At 41.5% G+C, this 21093-nt stretch overlaps 1 protein-coding gene across 4 annotated transcripts in view; it reads left to right on the top strand.

Moving 5' to 3' along the window:
• ATXN7L1 (ataxin 7 like 1) overlaps positions 1-21093 on the top strand; it is an 81893-nt gene that overhangs the window by 19428 nt on the left and 41372 nt on the right. For 3 of the 4 annotated variants that reach the window (XM_077338143.1, XM_077338144.1, XM_077338146.1), the window contains exon 3: positions 13803-13907. The exons of the other annotated variant lie outside the window; for it this stretch is intronic. In XM_077338143.1, coding sequence (XP_077194258.1) covers positions 13803-13907 — 105 coding nt within the window. The remainder of the gene's footprint in view (positions 1-13802; positions 13908-21093) is intronic. 4 annotated transcript variants of the gene reach the window in all.

Genomic DNA, 21093 nt, shown 5'->3' with positions numbered 1-21093 from the left:
ATGGGGAGGGGGGGTAGACACTGACTGTATATGGTCCTATCACCCAGTAAATGTTTAACAAATGTAACAAATATATAAAATGTTTAATACATTTTAAAAATATATAAAACATTCATTAACTTCTACCCATTCGGGAAACCCTTCCAGTTCTGTCAAGATACACCAGGGTTTCATGAAACCCTGCTTGAGAAAACCTGATCTAGGGTCTATTCATACTAAAATAGATCCTGCTCCACTTGCAGTTTCTGCAGTAAGAGAATTACGGTGTATAATGTCACAACAGTATCAGTTTGACCCATTTTCACAGGCTAAATTAACTCTATGGGTCAATTCAGATTTAAAATTTGACAGAAAACCTTTTTTTAATGAAAGGCTTGTTAAGATAGGGGGCTTTTTACTTAGGACTGGTTAATAGACTAACTGTGAGGCTTAGTTATTTTCTCAGCTGAGGTCTAGATACGACCTCATTCAACAAAGGTTGAATGGCAATATTTACACTGCAGCATCGGTTGGTATCTAAATATGGCCCTGAAGCACTGTTTCACAATCTCCTTTGCTCTAGGAAACACTCATTGAACACATATAGAAAATGAAACCTACTATATTTGTTTATAAATACTTGATATCAACTCATAAATATAACTACAAAGGAAAGATAAATGTTCCACCTTCAGTAATCCAGTAGTTTCAGGATCTTACCTCTTTATCAGCATTTGAATATATTGCATATAGGTGACAATTGTGCATGGACATGTTTTTAGATATTTGGAAACCTTTTATAGATGCTCATTGATAGATTTTAGTCCAATGGTACCTTGAAGACCAACAAAGATTTTTTTCAAGACATTTTCGTGTGCATGCACACTTCCTCAGAAATTAGCCATAGTATCACCAACACTTAATTATGCTCTTGACAGTGCCAATAATTAATTAGAAAAAAGTTGGGTGGTTGGGCAAATCAAATGCAGATCTTTTCTCCAAAAATCATAAAAAGATCTCCAAGGTTCTGAAAAAGCATTTTTCCATTTGATTCTGTCATCCTAATTTTGAAACCTTTGTTATTTCCCACACCTTGTATATCCAGAATTTTATATGCAGTGATCGTGGTTTTCCAACCTTTTTCAGCTAGTGTTTTTGCGACAGATTTTTATGTCTTTGTGAGCTGTTCCTGTGGGCTAAAATTTTGAGGAAGTGATGCATGATAAGTTGTGACAGCATGCAAGGAGTTAACAACTTTGCCTTTGTTCGGGAGAAGACTATAAAGGGGGTCTCTGGTGGTACAAAGGACACGTGCCCCTGGGAAAGCAGTGGTGCTTAAGCACAGCTGTGATGGAAGAGCTGACTGGCTGGGTGTGAGAGAAGTTTTTTGTGTTATTCCTTCAGTTTGGTCATATTGCCTCTTTGTATTTGTGTGTGTGTATGTCTGTGTATATGTATGTGTATGTGTATGTGTATGTATTCACCAGGATTCTCACCAATACACTGTGGAGATCTCACATCGGGCCTATACTTCAACAACTCAACTGACTCCCAATTGAATTCCGGATCAGGCTTAAGGTTTTGGTTCTTTCCTTCAAGGCCATACACGGTCTGGGCCCAGTGCACCTACGAGACCGTCTCTCTGCCTATACCCCCAAAAGAGCATTACGTTCTGCCAATGCCAACTGGCTAGTGATCCCTGGCCCCAAAGAAGTACGTCAGTCCTCAACAAGGGCCAGACCTTTTTCTGTCCTGGCCCCCACCTGGTGGAACGAGCTCCCTGAAGAGATCAGGACCCTGTCCGAACTCCCAAATTCCACAGGGCCTGCAAAAGGGAGCTCCTCCACTAGGCATTTGCCTGAGACTGACAACAGGTTCCCACTCAGACATCCTCTCCATGGCCTGAACTAGTCTGTCCTCTTTAAGGGCCTTAGCTAAGTTCCGTTCCTATTATATTAAATTAAGATCGCTTAAATTGTGTTATTTAGATTATTGTTGTAGTATTTGTTTGTTATATATTCATTCGTTCCATGTATCCCCCATATTGTATGTAAACCGCCCTGAGCCATATGGAAGGGTGTTATAGAAATCAAATAAATAAATAGTTTTGTATTTACAGTTTGGAATTTTGGGGGGTGGAAAAAATTCTAAGAATTTATTTTAAATAATATAAATAGGCTGACAGGGAAATACTTTAAATCAGGGGTCGTCAACCCCTGGTTGTCAACTCCCGGGCCGCGAAGGCCTCGGTATCGGGCCGCCGACAGCCACGCCTGCCTCTCCCCCCTCCCCCCGCAGTGAGAAGCTCGCCAGGCCCCGAGTGAAGCGGCCGGCAAAGCGGATGCAAACGCGCATGCGCGGAGCTGCCGCGCATGTGCATTGGCGCCCCCTGCTGGCGAAAACGCGCATGTGCGGTTACTCTGTACATGTGTGTTAGCGCCACCTGCTGGCGAAAACGTGCATGCGCGGCACCTGGGCCGGCAGCTCTTCCCCACTCCGGGAGGCAGTCCTCAACTGGAAAAAGGTTGGGGACCGCTGCCTTAAATCATCAGTAGCCTTTGTTTAACATGGACACTGAAAGTAATTTTGATGTTATTTGTCATAAACAATGGTTTGGATTCATTCATGTGCAAACAGAAACATAAATGACAGTGCAGTTCTGCTTGTTCAAGATACTGTGCAACATCTTGAACGTTCTTCCTTATATATTACAGTGCCCAGAAATTGGTTGCACAAGATCTTGTACAAACAAAAACACATGGATATACAAGTCTGACAGTGCAAGCAGCTTCCACAGCCTTTTTCTTGTGTTTCCTCTTGTCTGAGAGTTATAGCACAAGTGGAAATTTTGCACTGAATCCAGCCCTATATCAGAGACACTGCAGTCGTTCTCCCATCCAGGACGAGGTTTCCCCCATCGATTGAGAATTTGCCTCTTCTTTCACTTCCCTAATGCCTAATCCACCTTCCTAGAGAGTCTTATAAAGTCTGGAAGTGCAGTTTGGCTGATGATTTAACAGTGTAGACTTTATGCATTTTCTACTTCCATTCACATTACTTATCTCAGAAGCATTGCCCCTTTCAGCCTATTTCTATTTTGTTTCTAAGCTTTATAATCCGTGCGCAGTCTTGAAGTGAGCCACAACTTAACGAACAGACCTTGGTTGGTATCTATGTTGAAGAACATTCAGAGATACTAATCCCATTCTTGGTATGGCTTGGTCTTGGTGTAGCCATTGTGGTGTAGTGTTAGACCAGGATATAGGAGACCTGGGTTTAAATCTTTGTGCAGCCCAGAACTCATTGTGGCAATTGTGAAACTGGAACAAGGAAAGGAGAATCAAGAGTCTTTTTCTGATCTCCTTGGAGGAAGGACAAGATAAGATTAATTGATTCTATACTTAATGGCTGCTGGATCCATTCCATGTGCACATTTTCACTGATAGGCGTTTAATTTTTTAAAATTGAGGACAGAGCTAATCAAAGTGTCATAGTTCTGAATGTCTAAATTGAATATAACTAATACTTGGCTCTGAGAAAGAGCCTGCTTGCAGCAATGGATCATGGAGAAGGAGTGGGAAAGGAAATCAGTTTAAGAGTAAAGATACACTGCCTGCTTTTGTGGGTAATAGACACTCTTTGCTAGAGCCCCTGCAACATTATATTGATTTTGGAGAGCCTGCAAGTGAAATAAAGTAATGGCATTAAATATGAAACCACATAGTTTTGGAAACTAAATGCACACTCTTCTACTAGAAAATGCCTGCAGCCCACACCCCATTGAATGCCACTGTATTGGTCACAGGGCCTGTTCTAATGAGTGGAGGGATGGCAACAATGGGTTCTGGTAATTTCGGGCATCTGCCAAACAGACTGAGTACACTGATAATGTGAGGGCTGCTGGTTCTTGAAATAGAGCCACAGGGGCCTTAGATGATGATATTGCTGGTCCAAGTTGTGAATCCACTTTTTGGGATTTCCCTGAAAGCGCTACAACGAAGCGCTTTTTGCGGATCGGTTTCAGGAGTGTGGCAGATTGTCAACGATGTTGTGCATAACTGCAAATTAGTAGCGATTTCAATTTGCCACACTCCTGCTACAAAGAATCAGTGCGGAATGGCCCCAAAAGCTCCCAGGGCCTGCAGCTTTTACGGGAGCTCATTCCATCAGGTAGGGGCCAGGACCATGAAGGGCTTTAAAGGTCAGAACCAGAATCTTGAACCTGATCTGGGTCGCAACTGGCAACCAATGCAGCTGCCTCAGGACAGGCTGGACATGGGACCTCCAAGGCGTTCTTGTGAGGACCCTAGCAGCTACATTTTGCACAAGCTACAATTTTCAGGTCAGAGACAAGGACAGGCCCGCATAGAGCATGTTACAGGGATAAATTTTGGAGGTGGCCTTCGCATGGATCACCATGTTTGGAAGACAGATAGGGTGCTAGCAGCGAAGATGGGAAAATGCCTGGTGGACTACTTTCTTTACCTGTGCCTCCACTGGTATATTTACTGGTATATTTCAGTTCAGGTCTATTGAACCTGAACATTTTTGGGATTTCTGAAAAATCCCAGATTTGAATAAGAAAATGGTATTTGGATTTGGGATTTTTTGGAAATCCAGAATTGTTTTCAGTTCCAATAGACTTGAATCGAAAAATACCAGTTTAAAAAAATTGCATACCCCTAGTCACATTTTTTTCCTAAACTTTATTACTCTTTTATAAAGTGCTTATTAGTACAATACTGGGACTAAGTCGGCCCTAGTTAAATTGTGACTTTAAAATGAAATGCGCCACATCCAAGATATTATGAATATTAATTACTTAAATAATTACTTTAACTAAGAAATTATTGAATTTTTATACTGGAGTATAGTATGAAAGGTCATAGAAATTAATGCTGAGAGTTCTATATATGTTAGTACTGGTGTAGCAAGTTAAGAGCAGCGGCTTCTAATCTGGTGAGCCAGGTTTGATTTCCCGCTCCCCCACATGCAGCCAGCTGGATGACCTTGGGCTCGTCACAGCACTGATAAAGCTGTTCTGACCGAGCAGTAATATCAGGGCTCTCTCATCCTCACCTACCTCACAGGGTGTTTGTTTGTAAGCTACTTTGAGATTTCTTCGGGTAGAGAAAAGCGGCATATAAAAACTAACTCTTCTTGTTAAACCCCAGCATAAACAGTAATCCTTAATACAATCTCACATTTGTTTACATTATATTCAAGTAATTGTCGGAATCTCATTTTCTCTGCCATTAACTTTAATTGGGGATTAACATACTACACTGTTATTCTAATGGAATCCTCAGATTTTTTTTAAAGCAGTTTCTGAGAGGGTGAGGTTGCTTTTGGATTTTATAGGGGATTATTATTATTCTTTTAATTATGCCCCTACATGCATAGGAAGTTTAAGAGTGAATTTAGCATTACTATGTAGAACAGGTTTTATTTTTATCTATTTTCTTCAATGTCTAGATTCTTCTCCCCCTTTTTGTTAAAATATGGGGTATAATCTTGGGAATCCTAGTAGAACAATAATATAACAAAAACAATTAGCAATATTAACTGCTGTTGGCCAGCATTGTGGATTTTAAAGCATGGTGCTCATTTCCAATCTGGTCTGCGCCATTTCTATATGTTAGTTTCTCAGACACTTCCTTGGGTTTGTAGCATAGCCTGCCAGCTGGAGTCCTGTGAAAAATCCAGGGGCTTGCTAAGTGTTGGATGCAGTTTAGGTAATACTGTATCAGTCTTCGTTCATTTAGTGAGCAGTTTGTGGGGAGAGGGCTCCATGGGCTGCTCCTTGAGTGAGCCACTAAACCCCCCATACTGTCCATCCATAAGGCCTGAACCAGAGGCATGCAGACCTTATTTCCTTTAATGGTGACTGACTATTGCTTGATTTTGCTATCTGAATTCTGTTCAACAGTGAGGCAGTGAGAGGAACTGAGCCTTCTGTGAAACTTTGCATCTCTGTTGAACTGTTTTTATTTAATCTGTCCTGCATGCTTACGGGACATCTGGTTTGCCAGCCTTACTAAGCATGTCACATTTCAGTGCGGATGCGTTTTGGCATGTTTCACAACCAATATATATATTGGATTGCAAAGTTTATCTACCTTTTCCTAAAATCATGGCTTTTCTAGCAACATATATATATTGTGCTATATATATATATATAGTTCTAGAAAAGCCATGATTTTAGGAAAAGGTGGATAAACTTTGCAAACCTGCAGGTTACTTGTAAGAAACTAATAGTTTGTTTTAGAAAGAGCCAGAACAGTTTATTTCATGTGAGATTTTCATTGAATAACTGCATGTGTGAATATGTATGCTTTAATTGTGACACTCTCTAAGATGTCACTGGGCTATCTTGAGCCCTTATCTACAGTCCTGTATTTTCTTTTGATTGATCATATTCACTTCTGCAGTATATTAAAAAGTTCAGCCCATAAAATAAGTCAACAGTGTAGCTTTTTAAAATACATGGAACGTTTTTCTGCATTGCCATAGGGTCACTTGGCAAGTTACGTCTTTTTTGCACCAATGATGCTTTCAGTGTACATCTAAAAATACAAAGTGTGAAAGTGACAAGCAGGTATTTGCATAGCTGTGATTTGTCTAGTTAGGGGACTGTGGTTGGCTACAGTTTTTCTGTTGAGTTTATGCATTGTAAAGTGTGAAATGACCCCCTGAAGAATTACTTGGGTCCTGCATTTTTTTCTTGGTGCAGCTCTAGCTTAAGTACTGTGTTCTCTTCAGCAGGACATATATTAGAAAGGGAGCTTTAATACTTTCCTGCTTTGTTCAGGATTTCTTTGTGAATGTAAAAGTAGTTTAAACATCTTTGCACAGCTCCTAAGAAAATGACTTGCTTTGCTTTCTTATGATTCTTGTTTTAACTTGCTTGTCTTAACTTAGTGTGCATCCCTGTCTAAATTAAATTATTTTGGATAGAACAACTTCAGGTTTTAGCTGTGGGGGTGGTTTGTACTAACAGCTATGTCTGATATGCCTTCTCTCACTCCCCTTGCAAATGGAGCGAAGCTGGGGGGTTGTTTAGAAAGTCTTCAATATACTAACAATTCTAAATTCTAAAATCAAGTATTATGAGGCTTCTCCCCTCACAAACTTTCATTCTTGAGAAAGTCATTTGAAAAATCATCCATCTAATTTAATGTATTTCAGTTGGAAAATCTTGACATTATTTAGGAGACAATGATGATAGAATTACACAGTTCCATTAACTGAATTCTGACATTAGTCCTAGGTATGTTCTTCCTGTATGTTTGAGCAGGATGATACTACTGTTCTGCATGAAATCGTTACTTAAGATTAGAATTTTGGAGTTTTTATTTCCCCTAAAAGTGCTACAATTTTATCTGAGTCTATTAATGTTTCAAAAAAACAGTCTTTACTCTGTAGATCAAACTTCCAAGTAAAAAAAAAAAGTCCATAAATGACCTTGGAATGTAAACACCACTTCTGAGTCAGCTTGTCAGAGGAAGAAAAATCAGATGTATTTAAGAGTCAGCAGTTAAACAATATCTCTTCAAAACTTTTCTTTGTAAATATTGCCAGCATTTTTACATGTTGTCTATTGATATCATACTCTCCCTTTCCAATAATCAGTGTCATAACTTACTCATATAAGCAGTTGCCTTAGTCTGCGATTCCTCTATTTTTGTTGCTGTCTTCACCTTTTCTAGACCAAATTACACATTTTGATGGTCAGTGATACTTTGGTCTGTCGCCAAGGAGGTGCAGAATGTTGGGGAAGAAATGAAATGCTGATCTCTGGTATTTCAAAAGTGATCTAGAGCTTTATAGCCCCACTTTTATCCATATATTCCCACTTTTATCCCTACACAAAAATTAAACAGTGCATATGAGGAGTGGCTAGTTTGGATAAATGGAAGAGTTGAGGCAAGACCTTCTGTCAAACTGAGTACTCAAAGTCCTTAATGTTGTGTGGTGGAACATGCAGTTCTATGACTTACTCACGTGTTTTGATTCTCTTTAAGGTTTTAAAAAGGAATGAGGAAGGGACAGTTGTTGATTGTGGAGTAGCATTACACAAAGACCACAGTATAAGTACTCCTCTGTGGACCTTCCAAAGTGTGAGTGAGATCAAGGAGGCTTTGCTTCCTTCTGATCAAATCATTCCTTATTATGAAGTTACATTTTGCAGACAAAGTTTAATAATTGGGGTTAAATGCATTTTTAAAAATTTACTGTTACGTCCTTTTTTTATTTTATTTTTTGTTGCAATTCAGAATGTTTTTTCCCCTATAGAAAGGTAAAATTGTTGCCAGTTCATTGTTTTATCTGTAAACCGCTCCACGGGAGTGGTAGTAATAAAGTGGTAAGGGCAATGTGGCAGGAGAAAGGGGCTGGGTGAGTCCGGGATAAAAACTCAAAGAGGTCAATCAGGAGCCGCTTTGCGGCTCCTGATTCACCCCTCCGAGTGTCTGTTCGGGAGATGAGGGGGCCGGGGGAAGAGCCTTTGCCACCAGGAAAGGAGCAGGGCCGCTGTGTCAATGACAGATATGGAGGGGGCACCAAGCCCGGGGGGAGGGGGGCTGGGGGGAGGGTGGCCAGGTGGCCTTCTTGCACCCAGCCACCTGCCCGCTAGCGTCCGCTGTATTTGGGCTACAGCGGGCCTTAAACCTAGTTATTATATATAATTCTGAAGTTGACATCAGGGTGTAGATCCAAATCTGTGCATGATGTGGCCACATAGAAATATAGAAGATTTCTGCAGATGTGGGAAGTACCATGTTTGCAGAAATATCTTAAATCTTGAAACTGGGTTAAACAAGTGTTGTAATATAGATGCCTGCGCTACTTTGCAGTTGTAAAAAAATGCCAATAGATCTTGTGAGACTATGTTGTGGGATTGGCAGCTATTTTGGAGTTGCTAAGCAATGTGAAGCAATGTTACCAGTGGTGGAAGGGAAGCTGAAAACGATAAAAAAGAGGAAAGAGAGAACAAAAGGAAGAAGAGAAAAGAAGCTGAAAGTGGGTCTGGAAGTAATATTGAAGATGAGGTGGGGACAGAAAAAGATGGGTGGGAGATCAGGAAAGTGGAGAGGCTGCTAGCATTGTCAGTTTATGGAAAGAAGAAAATAAAGTTAGTGTGGACCCTAGACGAAAATAAAATTCTCTGTCCCCATGAATCCTCTAAAGCAGTGGTCCCCAACCTTTTTATCACCGGGGACCACTCAACGCCGGGGACCACTCACCGGGGACCACTCAATGCCTTTTACTGAGGCCCGGTGGGGGGGGTAGTTTACTCCTCTACTCTCAACCACTGCCCTAGCGCTCTCTGATTGCTATGGTAATGTTTAAACATCCCTTCAAAATAAGATACGGGCATGCCACAACAATGAAGTGTGTTGTAAAGGGCTGGGGGGGATGAAGTAAAGGGCCGGGGGGGAGAAGGCGTCCTTCGGGGCCCACCTCCAATTAGTCGAAGGACCACATGTGGTCCGCGGCCCACAGGTTGGGGATCGCTACTCTAAAGGATTGTAATTTAAAAGACAATCTAAACTGATATCTTTAGTAATCTTCGTATTATCCTGATTTCTTACTTCGACCTGGAAAATCCATGAGTTGTTAATCACTTCCTCTTCCTCCAGCAGTGCATGGTCTTGTAGCATAGCAACCTCCATTCTTGTTCACTAATAGGTTTGTTTTCCGTCTAAACTGTAATTAATGAGAAATTACCTGCATTCCTTAGCATCTCTAGCATTCTAAGGTTTAATTAACTTGTATACCAGGTAGGCAACATGCTGTTCTGATTTATCTCTCTTGTCCCTATTTTCACTTGTTTCCACCCTTTGATACCTTGGGTATCCTGAGATGATGGCATCTGTCTACTACAACTAGAAATTTCATTGGCTTCCAGCCCCCATCCATCAGGGAGGAAGAACCATGTCATGGTGTTAGAGTTTGAAGGCTGAGGTCCCAATGTCATAAGTAAAATGGTTTTTCCATAACTATTTTTTGGAACAGGAGAAGTTGCTGTAGCCATGGGAATGTCTGTGGATTTTTCCCTTCCTTATAGGAAGGTAGTATGCTCATGATCCTCATAACCTGAACCATGTATTTTAAAATTCTGGCATGAGTCAAACATGGTTGTGGTCTTAGAGGAAACAGCCAGTCATGGTTTTCATTGTTAGTGTTGTGACAGGAAAGACTTGTTTCTCTATATTAATCACTTAGAACATTGGGATAAAGTATTTGTAGAATAGTGGGATTTTCTTTCTAGAATCTAAAATTGTTAAAAAAACATTCTGTCATGTTGTTTTTGTGTATTCCAGCACATTAACTAATGCAACTTTAGTATAGGTCTTGTAGCAAAGAGTTGACTTCTGTATTTCACCTAAATATGTTGTTTACTTTTTAGTCATAAAACAGTCTTCTCTTTGTCCTGTTATCTTTATTGCTTGTACTTATCTATGTGGTCAGGAAGTCCAGTAAAGACAGTTTGGTATCTTTGCTCCTTGGAATTGGATGTATTTATCGATACCTGCACTGTGAAGTAAAACAAGTGATACCTGCACTGTGAAGTAAAACTTTTGCAAGAAAAATTTAACAGGTATTTTTCTGCCGTGTATAAGAATATCTAAGGCTCACCTTTTGTTATCTGTGTACATATAAGTTGTCATGATTACCCCATGGGGTATGAGGATAATGTAATCAGCAAACCAGGTGGGAATGAGAATCGACAATCCTGATAACACAATAGCAACGTTTTCCAGTTGCTGTTATATGAATTGTTGCAGAATAGAGTCATGGTTTGCTTGACTCACATGAGTGCACTTGGATAACTGTTTGCATAAACCAAAAAGAAAGTTAATGTACTATTTAGTTGTAAGTGCTGAAAAAACAGATGTTGGTCCATTAATGAATACTTGTAGGTGCTGGCAGCAAACTACTGACTGAAGCCTTTGAAATTTAAGGCATCAGGTGTGCATGTCTTTCATTTTGACTAAATTCAGATGATGACTACATCCTCTCCCCCCCCCTCCACAAATTCATCTTATTCCTTTAATCCTTTTATCCAAGATGAACTTGAACTTGTAATGAGGAAGGCTTTGTAATTTGTGGAGTTGATTTTAGTTCTGTTGGTAGCCATTCCTCCTGCCTGTTCCTTGATTTTAGTGATAAACTCTCTATCCTCTTGTCCTAGTTGCCCTTGTTTGTGATTTGCCACCACTGGCTTGGATGCCTGCCAGGTCTTACTGTGGAAAGGTACTTGGACTCAAAGATCACTCATTGACCTAGATTGGGGAGGAAATATAAATCTTGTTAGGAGGAGCATTGCAACCTGAACATGGACTACAGCATAGCACGCTGGTCTCTGTTGCTGTGTCTTATTTGCCTGCACTGGTCATCAGTTAAAAATACCATATACAAGCTTATGGAAAATTATGAATGTGGGCGCTTACATGTGTTCTCCAGGACCGTAATTGCCATCCTCCAATAGACTTTCAGACCACAGGGAGTGAGAGCATCTTTTTAGTTGTTGGGACTGCTGGTGGTTTCTAGCTTGGGGAAAGCTCTGAAAAATCCACTGTTGCTTCAGGCACCTCTCTGTGAGGGCATTTATCCTTTTTAATTTTTTGGCATTTTTCTGGTGGGCATGTTCATGCTATAATTCACATATATCTTATCCTCTACTTGTGTCTCAAGCTGCCAAAGTTCAGAGTCCAGTCCAGGAGATCAGGAGCCAGGGGAGTCAGAGTTCACAGCAAGTGGGAAGGGGAGTGAAGTCAAGCCAAGCCGGGGATCAAGAGGCAGAGAAACAGTCTGAAGTCAAGCCGTATGTCTAGAGCTAGGAGTGTAGTTAGGAACCAAAACCAAGGGTCTGGAGTCAGGCTAATGTCAGGAACCAGGAGTCAGTCAGCCAGCTTTGCCAAAAGCAAACTGTAACCAGGAGTTATCTGGGAAGACAGGCAGGGAACATGAAAATTGCACCCACAAAGGCCTTTGCCTCAATGCCCTTCTGAAATACAGCCAAGCTGAGTGGGGTAGCCCTCAGCCAGAGGGCTTGTAGCTGGTCCTAGTCCTTATCAGAAGAAGCAGGTACAGCTGAGTCCCATTTGCCCTGAAAGCGAGCTGCCAGGTATATTGATCTCCTGACAGCTGTCAGAGTAGATTGCCTGTCAGAGTAGATTGTGGCCGTGTGGGACTCGCTGGGACTTGACGGTGCTGTTCCTCCGGTGAGCCTCCGGGGTTGGCGTATGCTGGTACATCAGGCTAGATGCCGATCTGGCTGGGACCAGGTGGTTCATGCTCTGAGGCATTGGGCTGGTCTTCACTGGCCAGATCTCCAGGTGGTGCCTGGAGAGTACTTGGCCCGGGCAGTGGATCAGGATCAGCTGCAGCCTCTGGAGTGCCCTTTGGAGGCTCAGCTAGCAGTGCAGCAGGGGGCATGACAGTGTTTCTGGTCCTTGTGTTAGAATACCCCCTATTTCATTTTAAGTCAAATAGGGTATGTTTTAAACATTATTAATGTGCACACACAGTTATTTTTTTTTAAGTCTTATGAGACTGAACTTGCAGATAAGTAGACTGGCTTTATTGTGGTGGTGTAGCATTATGCACAGTATTTGAACAAGTCAAATAAAGACTAACAAAATTTGTGGAAGGCTATGAGCTTCCTTCAGTCTCTGCTTGCTTGTTCAAACAGTGACTAATGAAAGCTCATATCCTGCCACAAATTTTGTTAGTTTTTTGGTGCTACTGGACTCTCGCTCTTTCCTATAATGCTACAGACATACTAATGGCTAATAATTGTCTTCCGTTATTGAGAATAAGGCTTATAGTTGAATTTATTTCTCCTGATATAGAAAGTTGAGAATGAAAGGAGATAATGATTCCTCAAATAGGTCAGGAGTTCCTTTAATTAATGGGAAATATCATGCTGGGAGATGTCATGTTGATTATTGCTAATGTTCACCCCTAGGATAGAACATTTAATGAGCAAAATGGGGACTGTTCCCTAGGAACCCCTGCTTTATAAGCAGACAAGGAGAATTGACCAAAAGGTTTGCTTTTGAAGACCTTGCACAGGAGTCATTCTTGATACAATCAGGGGGTCTTATTGTCCAGCTGAGGATAATCAATGAGCAGCTTGTTTCCTGTGACCTAATTCCTCCCCCCCCCCAGCATGTCAGGTGGCACTATTGGTGTGGTTCTTTGTCTTTTGCTCCCCCTCCCCATTCCTGTTCAGAAAGTCTAAATATTTGCAAACTTCCCAGCTCATATAAAACCAATACAGATTTCATTAGGCGTTAATAGATCCATGAGTATGACTTGAAAAAGGAGTCCTTCGTCTTAATTAAAACAGTTTATATGGAGGAAGATGATGGTTCTTTCCTCCTTATCCCACTCCATTTTCACTTGAACATTTGTTGCCTACAATACTATGGGTTGGATCCCAGAAGACCAGTGCAAGTACTTGACTCTTCTGAATGGTGCTTTCTCTTGAGGCAGAATATTCCGTGTGTGGGGTGGAGCGCTGTTTCTACTGGAGGAAAGTAACTCTGCTAGCACAGTGGATCTGCAGGATCCAACATAGAGATCCAATATTGTTCCTCTGTGGTTTGAGTGGTTCACTTGAGTGGTTTGAGAATGTCCCATTCTTAGTTTGCACACACACAAAAATAGTAGACTGTAGAGTTGGAGATGCATATTCCATTCTTCTTTGTAGTGACTCTGACTTTTTCTGTTTTTAAAACTTTTTGAAAAACATTTTTCGAAAGGACAACTTCTAATACTTGTATATATATATTTTTTCAACTCTCCCACAGATATGCACTTATTTGGCCATTATCCAGCTCATGATGATTTCTATCTAGTAGTGTGCAATATCTGCAATCAGGTAGTCAAGCCACAGGTTTTCCAGTCACACTGCGGTAAGTGAAAACTTTTGTTCCTGGATTATGGCTCGATATACATGTCCCATAAGAAATGGTGCAATAGGAGTAACACTCATTTTAGATGAACTTTTCATCTTGGAACTCATTAGTCACTTTCCTGCAGAGTAGAATGTAAATACACTTATATATGTAAATATACAGGCACCTATCTGCCTTCCAGGTAGGGATGTAGATATGTGTTCTGTGCTTTTTGTTCTGTTCTAAGACCAGCTCAAGACATATTGCTGACCATCCAAACAGCATCCTTTTATTAATACACCAAGGGGAAAACCTGTTCTACCCCAGAATACAGTGGGTGCTAGGATCTCTAGGTGGGGGGAGGGGGGAAGGAAGGGGGTAAAGGAGGGGGAAGGAAGGGAGGAAAGGGATGGAAGGCTCAAAGGCAGTGTGGGGAAGGCCGGGGCTGTTCTCCGCCCACTCCCACCCGCCGGTGCAGCTGCCTTCCTGGAGGCAAGCAAGGGCCCAGCTGGCCCACACAACCACTTGAGCACAGGGCTTAGAGGTGGGCATGGGCTATGTGCGAGTGGACAGCCAGCAGTGAGGCCTTGCGTTGTAGGTCCTTCTCCTAACTCCTCCCATTACCTCAGTCCGCTTTTATTTATGCTACATATATGGGTACTGGGATACTACCTTGTACAACCTACATCAAAATGAATGATGCATAAACAGTTTCATACTTCAAGGTGTCTACTTTGGAAAACTTTTTTGTTCCTCCATCCTCTTGGTAAGAAAGACTGCACCCTCCCACCTGCTGGAAATAGGATTATTATTATTAATTTAATTTATATCCTGCCACCCTCAGCACGCTGTCTCGTGGCGGGTTACAGATAAAACCCCAGTAAACCCCCCGATAAAACTTATAATCAGTACCCCAATAAAACTACAGTTAACCCCCTAAAACAGCAATAGTCCAATCCCATAATCCTTAGCTGTAATCTGGTATCCAGGGGATTCCCAAGTGCTGACTCAGTAATACAGCGATGGTCTGCTGGTGGAGACTCTACTGGTCTCTAGATCTCCTATTTCCATTTTTCACACTACTCATTATTGCAGGTCCCCTCTGGCCACCAGTGGAGGATGAGGGGGTTGGGTTGCCAGGTTCAGGTTGGGAAACCTCTGGAGATTTGGAGGCAGAATTTGGAGAGTACAGGGACCACATTGGTATACAATGCCCTAGAGTTCACCCTCCAGAGCATCCATTTTCTGCACTGAAACTGATCTTTGTAGTCAGGAGAGGGGCTGTAATTCTGGGGGCCTCAGTTGGAGGCTGGCATCCTTAGTTGGGGATGATGTGCCTCTGAGTCAGCCAGATATGAAAGCATAAATTGAACATTTGCAGAGGAACTGGGCATGCAAAATCCAATGCACTTAGTCCTGAGCTGTACAACAGATACCCTTCATACAATCTAGGAATCTATTTCATAGTTTTTGTTTACATGCATTTAGTTTTATGCAAATAAAACTATAAGTGTTTTGTAAACCAGAGGTGAGCAAGGAGGACCAAGGCGGGGGCAAGACAGTTTTTCTCCTTCCACTGCAGATAGCCCCCTGTACAGCACAAAAAGTGTCCAGACAGGCCTCACTTCATGATCTTACCCCCAAGGATATGGCTGCCTTTATTCCCTCTACTTTGAACATGTTGGGGGCTGTTAATCCCCCTCCCCACCTATCCACACCACAAGGGTCATGAGAGCCTGACTATTGCAGGTCTGAACAGTCACATGGCTTTAGTTGGATTCACTGAGCCTATGACAGTGCTGCTATATTTGCAGGGCCATTTCGCACGGCTTCAAAATAGCACAATGGTTGCTAATTGGAAACGCTACTAATTTGCCATAACCCACGACGTCGTAGACAATCTGCAACAATCCTGAAACCGACCCACAAAAAGCGCTTCGTTGTAGCGCTTTCAGGGGAATCCAGAAAAGTGGATTCACCCTCCGGATAGCGATACACTCCTGCAACCAATCTGCAACAATAGCGCTAAAGACCTGTGCGTTACCATTGTTGCGGGTTCTTCAAAGTCCTTCCACCTGGCTCTCTCCTCCAAACTTCCGGCGAAGCGATCGCCATTTTTTTTCTCCGAGCGAGCGGGGATAAACGCACCAGCGAGCCTCTTTCTGTTTAGAGGCTTCCCTGGCTTCAGTCCTTCACCTTTAGTCACTAAGCACAAACCACATAAAAGGGGGATTTTTTTTTTATCACTCGAGGCAGCGTGCCAACGATCATACAATCAAACGACAGCTCACATTAGGCAGCTGGATGGGTCTCTCCGTTGCAACGAATCTACCTAGATTCGTTGCTATGGGTCTGTTTTTTTTTTTAAAAAACCTTTCTTAAAGGGAAAGGGGCTGTTTGGGAGCATGCTAACGGCTGCCCATTGGCTGCTTGACGGCCAGGGGCGGGATGAGCTTGCCAATAGCGCTTCCTTTCTAGCGATTTCTGCCGAGACCAGAAGCCTGTGGGAAACGCTAAAAAACGCAACTGATTCCACTACAAAGGCAGGTATGCATAACGACGAATTCCACTATTTTAAATGGCGATTTTTCATTCCGCAAACAATTTGCAACAAAGATCCCCGTGCGAAAAGGCCCGCAGTATTTGCTTGGTCACATTCCACTGTGTTTTAGCATACACACATCAGATTGACCATGGGAAACTGTCTGGTGAATCCTGAATTAGCTGTAAGTTCCCATTTAGACCAGTGGGATTTACTTTCCAATAAAGATTTTAGGAGCTGGGTTGTAAAGTATTTGTAAATCAGGAGATAGATTCAAGAAAAGTCTTACTGGATTTCTATTCAGTAGTACGAAAGGGAACCCTGGTATGAGGTGCATTAACGCCCAGAATACTTTATTTAAGTACTGGCTATTTGTAGCTTTTTCCAAAAAATACTGACTCAGTTATATGTACTTTTTCACTTTGGTAATGCTATTTACTCAATTGGAAGGTAAATTTCTTTCCAAAGAATTGGCTGTGATCTGGCTGGAGTGCATTGGATCTCTCATCACACTGTGTGCTGATAGTTATGAAAATGTGAACAAAAGTTTCAGTATTTGCTGGCGTATAAGACTACTTTTCCCCCCTGAAAAACATGCCTCCAAGTGGGGGGGTCGTCCTATACGCCGGGTGCACTTCAGTTGGGATAGACATAGCTGCCCATAGGGGCCCATAGTACTGTATTTTGAGTGGAAATATTGGGGGGTTGTCTTATACACCCAGTCGTCTTATATGCCGGCAAATACGGTATATTGTTTTGATTTGTGCCTTTCTTTGAGTTATGGGTTAGCAATCCCCCTCAAGGGCCTCTCCTACCATGAACACTTCATGCTGCTATGACTATTTCTGATCTAATTAACCAATTATTAAATGCTGATTTATTTTAATGTGTGAAATAAAAGGAGAATTTGCAGGAATCAGTTAAAAACTTTTGACTTCTTGCTTTATCTGTATTTAGTGCAATTAAGTTATCTTTGTAGATGTAGACTGCTAGTGACTATAAAGTAGTTAATGGTAAACCATAAGTATTGAGTTTTGTAGTGCACAGTATGGCCATTACTTACCTGGCATTCTTGTCAGTCTTTTAGCAGCAAATCGTATAAGAAAAGTTTTAGAGCAAATATATTTTCAGAACAGGCAGTTGACAGGTAAACATTTAATCCAGGTAAACATTTAATCTGAGAAAACAATCTGTGAGAGAATTGGCAGTACCATCATTAGACTGTTAGGTACCAGGTTAGAATGTACTCTTTGTTGAAAACATTTGTAAATGATAGTCTAAACACTGTAAGTGCTCTAGTCTAAGTCCTGGGTTACCAAGAAGAAAAAGTCTAATAATGCAAAAATTCAAGAGCTCACAAATAGAGAGCATTTGTTGACCTTAGTTGGTCAACAAATGCTTAATAAATGCTTAATAAAGAGCATTTGCCTTTAGTGTTAACAAAATGTTCTCTCTCTAGCAAAGAGCATATACAAGGGGAGAAATCAATTGTACTCCAAGACTCACCCAGCAAAGGTTTAGAAATGATAATGGCCTCCCTATGCAGAGACAATGAAATGTCAGCTCACACCTCAAACTTAGAAGCTGATACCTAGAAAGGGACAGAAACTTGGGAGGGTTAAGAGGCTAAAATGCACCTTCCTAAAGACTTCTGGTTAGGCTTCTTGGACCCTGTGTGTGTGTGTGTGTGTTTATTTGTATTTGTACCAACAGATATAATAAAACCCCTTGGCATACAGGGGGAGGGCTTTTTTTTTTTTTTTTTTTGGCTGATTCACATTTAGGCTTCTGCTGATGGCCACCATTGCCATGTGGTGATCTGGTTGTGTATACCAAGACACCAAATTAATTGGGAGCATTTAGAACACTATGAGTTCTAACACTTCTAAGCTAAAGAATGTTAAAGAATAAGATCAGCAAGAACTGCATGTTTTGACTTTTTAGATACCTTATTCAATGTTGGTGTGTTGAGTATGCATGTGAATACCTTAATGCTTTATAATTTTGAATGCTAGTAGTTGATCACATTAGGCCTCCACAATTTGAAGATGCTATTTAAAATGGATTCCAGGAGAAGGGGTGTTGTCAGGCTACGTTTGCAAACAAGATAATTTTGTCATCTTTTTTAGTTTGATAGGTGGCTATTAATCTAGCCCTGGACAAAGTTTACATCATTGTCTGGATGAGTGGAAGCAAGTCTTGCTAGGGTGCTATCATTCAGAGGGCTGATTTTGGCACATTTGTTTTACTTCTTAAGTAACTAAGCAGAAACAGTGGAATCTCCATAGTAGGAAGATACTTTTGCACATTAAATCATTCCCCTGTATTTGGGGCTTGCCTGGTCTTCTGCACAGCTGCCATCAGCACCGGTGCTGGAGAGGATGCAACAGCTGACAAGGGTCCTTACCAAGTGAGGACCAAGGAGGAGATGCTGGAAAACAGTCCAGCTGTGGCCTCAAGAGGTGGCAGAGGCCTTGCACAGAGCAGCACCTGGCAACCCGAGTGGCTCTGTGGGAATGGCCAGCATGGGTGCCAGTGTATCTGACAACCCAGCTGAAGGTGACTGATAGAAGGGGAAAGGGGCATAGGTGAGTTGGCAGAAGATTGGACTTGGGTTAATTGGAGGGTAGGGAGAGAGTTCTTAAGAGGAGCTTCCATGATGGCAGAGGGATCTGTAAAACCAGAGCAGTCCAGCCTCATTGAGGGAGGGTGCTGGTGCTGTTAACTTTCTCTCTGGACTGTTTCTGAGGCCTAGGAGTTTGACAGGCAAAGAAAGGCATGTGATGGCAGAGGGGCAGCACACAGGTTCCATGAGGGCCGAGTCTCATACCCTGTATAAATTGATCTTTGTGAGAAAAAAGTGTCATTTGGTGCCTTAAAGCTGAATGGTAAGCTTTTTTCAGCATCCCTAGTTTTTGTTACCTGTCAAGAAGGAACTGTTTGCCATATTCATGACCTTTCTGATAGTGCTCCATCCACTATTCTATGAGGTATAGAATTCTTTTAAGTCTAAGATGACTGGTATGCCTCAAATCTTCATATGACAGTGGGCTGGATCCTGCCTATCCATTCCACAAATGGTGGTGCCTTCCAGTGGTGCAAGGGTAAAATATAGGGCAATAGGTCCTCTGGAACTGAAGCTCTGCAAAGGCAGAGATGTGAAGCCAGCAATATTTGGAGTAATGTCCAGCTAGCAAAGCTGGTGGTATGGTTTGAAACAGAATTGAAGTAAAGGCGATTCTAAGGTTATGGGAGGAGGTATTAACCAGGTAGGAGGCTCTAACGTGGCTCCCTTTTAATGTTTGACCCATGGGGAGAATTTAGACAGGGAAATTAACTGTCCATTTTAGTATCATGTTTAAACATCCAGCTACGATTATTGAAACTAGCTATAGGGACACACTGGGTGTAACCTGATATAGATTGGCAATGGAAAATGTCATTATCGTAGACTGTCCAGGCAGTATCATTTTGCAACATCTCCTAATGTTGCTTTCAAAGTAAATTGATGGTGTCATTGCTTTGCTTTCTCCAAAATCTTAAGCGGTTGTAACATGTCATTCCTACATGTTTGTAGATCACTGTATTTCTGTGGAGTGTCCCCATGATAGTAGAACCCATGGCTGTTAGCTGCTTCCAGTGATAGACATCTGTGTGCATACTGTGTGCAATATGTTGTGCAGTGCTTTCTGTATAGGAATTTTGAACTGTCTAGAGCAACTCCCGTAGCTTCCTAGTACAGCTGTGTTGCCCTGACAACCATGCATCATTTCAACAACAGAGGACTGCTCTGTTCTGGAATTAATCTCTTCTTTTAAAAAGGAAGTTGTTTTTCTTGTCTCTTTTTGCCCTGGCAAATGCACTATCCGAGAGGCATTTCCCACCCATTGTCTCTGGTTCCCTCTCCCTAATAGCAAATTGTTCAGTGAGTTTTGCCTTTTGGCTGGAATGAAGAGTATTTCACCCAACTAAAATATTTTCCAAACAATAACCAGTTGCCGTGAGATTTAAGAAATATATATGCTAATAATAAAATTAGTGCTTTAAAAACTACTCCATTGTAAACAGACAAGAACAATTCTACAGGAATCATGAATGTTTTCCCGTGGGCTGGAGTTAACATTTCATTATTCAATTCTCTATCAGTTTTACACACATGGATTTTTGTATACAGTTTAATGCTGAGGAGATAGTTTAGCCCTTCTCCTTCCTGTATGTACTCCTCTGTGTTTAGGGTCTCTGGAACTCGAATCCATTAGACATCCAGCCTTTGATTTTTAATAATAATGAGAACTTGGGTAGTCACTCATTTTGCGTCTGAGGGCCTTTCTGGGAGCTGTGGATAACTTTTGTAGTTTCTCATTTGGATACTCTTTCTCTGAACGTTAGTTTCAGCTAAAGAATTGCACTTTTAAAAACTGATTTTCAGTGCTCTTAACACTTCTGGCATGTTATGAACTTGTTAGGATTACTATCCTTAAATAATACTTACATTTGCCTAAAAGCTGAAAGCTCTTTAAATAGTCTGCAGTACTCCATGCTGAAGCTGAGTATTTCTTGGCAAAAAAGTTGGGGTTGTTTTCCTCCTTAAGAAAGAAGATTAATTAAAATGTAAAATTGTATTAGCTCTTGTCTCTTTGTTTGTATTTATGGTGAACAAGG

The sequence above is a fragment of the Paroedura picta genome, chromosome 5 (genome assembly GCF_049243985.1).
Source record: "Paroedura picta isolate Pp20150507F chromosome 5, Ppicta_v3.0, whole genome shotgun sequence".
Taxonomy (NCBI): domain Eukaryota; kingdom Metazoa; phylum Chordata; class Lepidosauria; order Squamata; family Gekkonidae; genus Paroedura; species Paroedura picta.
The sequence above is the reverse complement of the archived record's forward strand: the minus strand, read 5'-3'. Positions and strand labels throughout refer to the sequence as shown.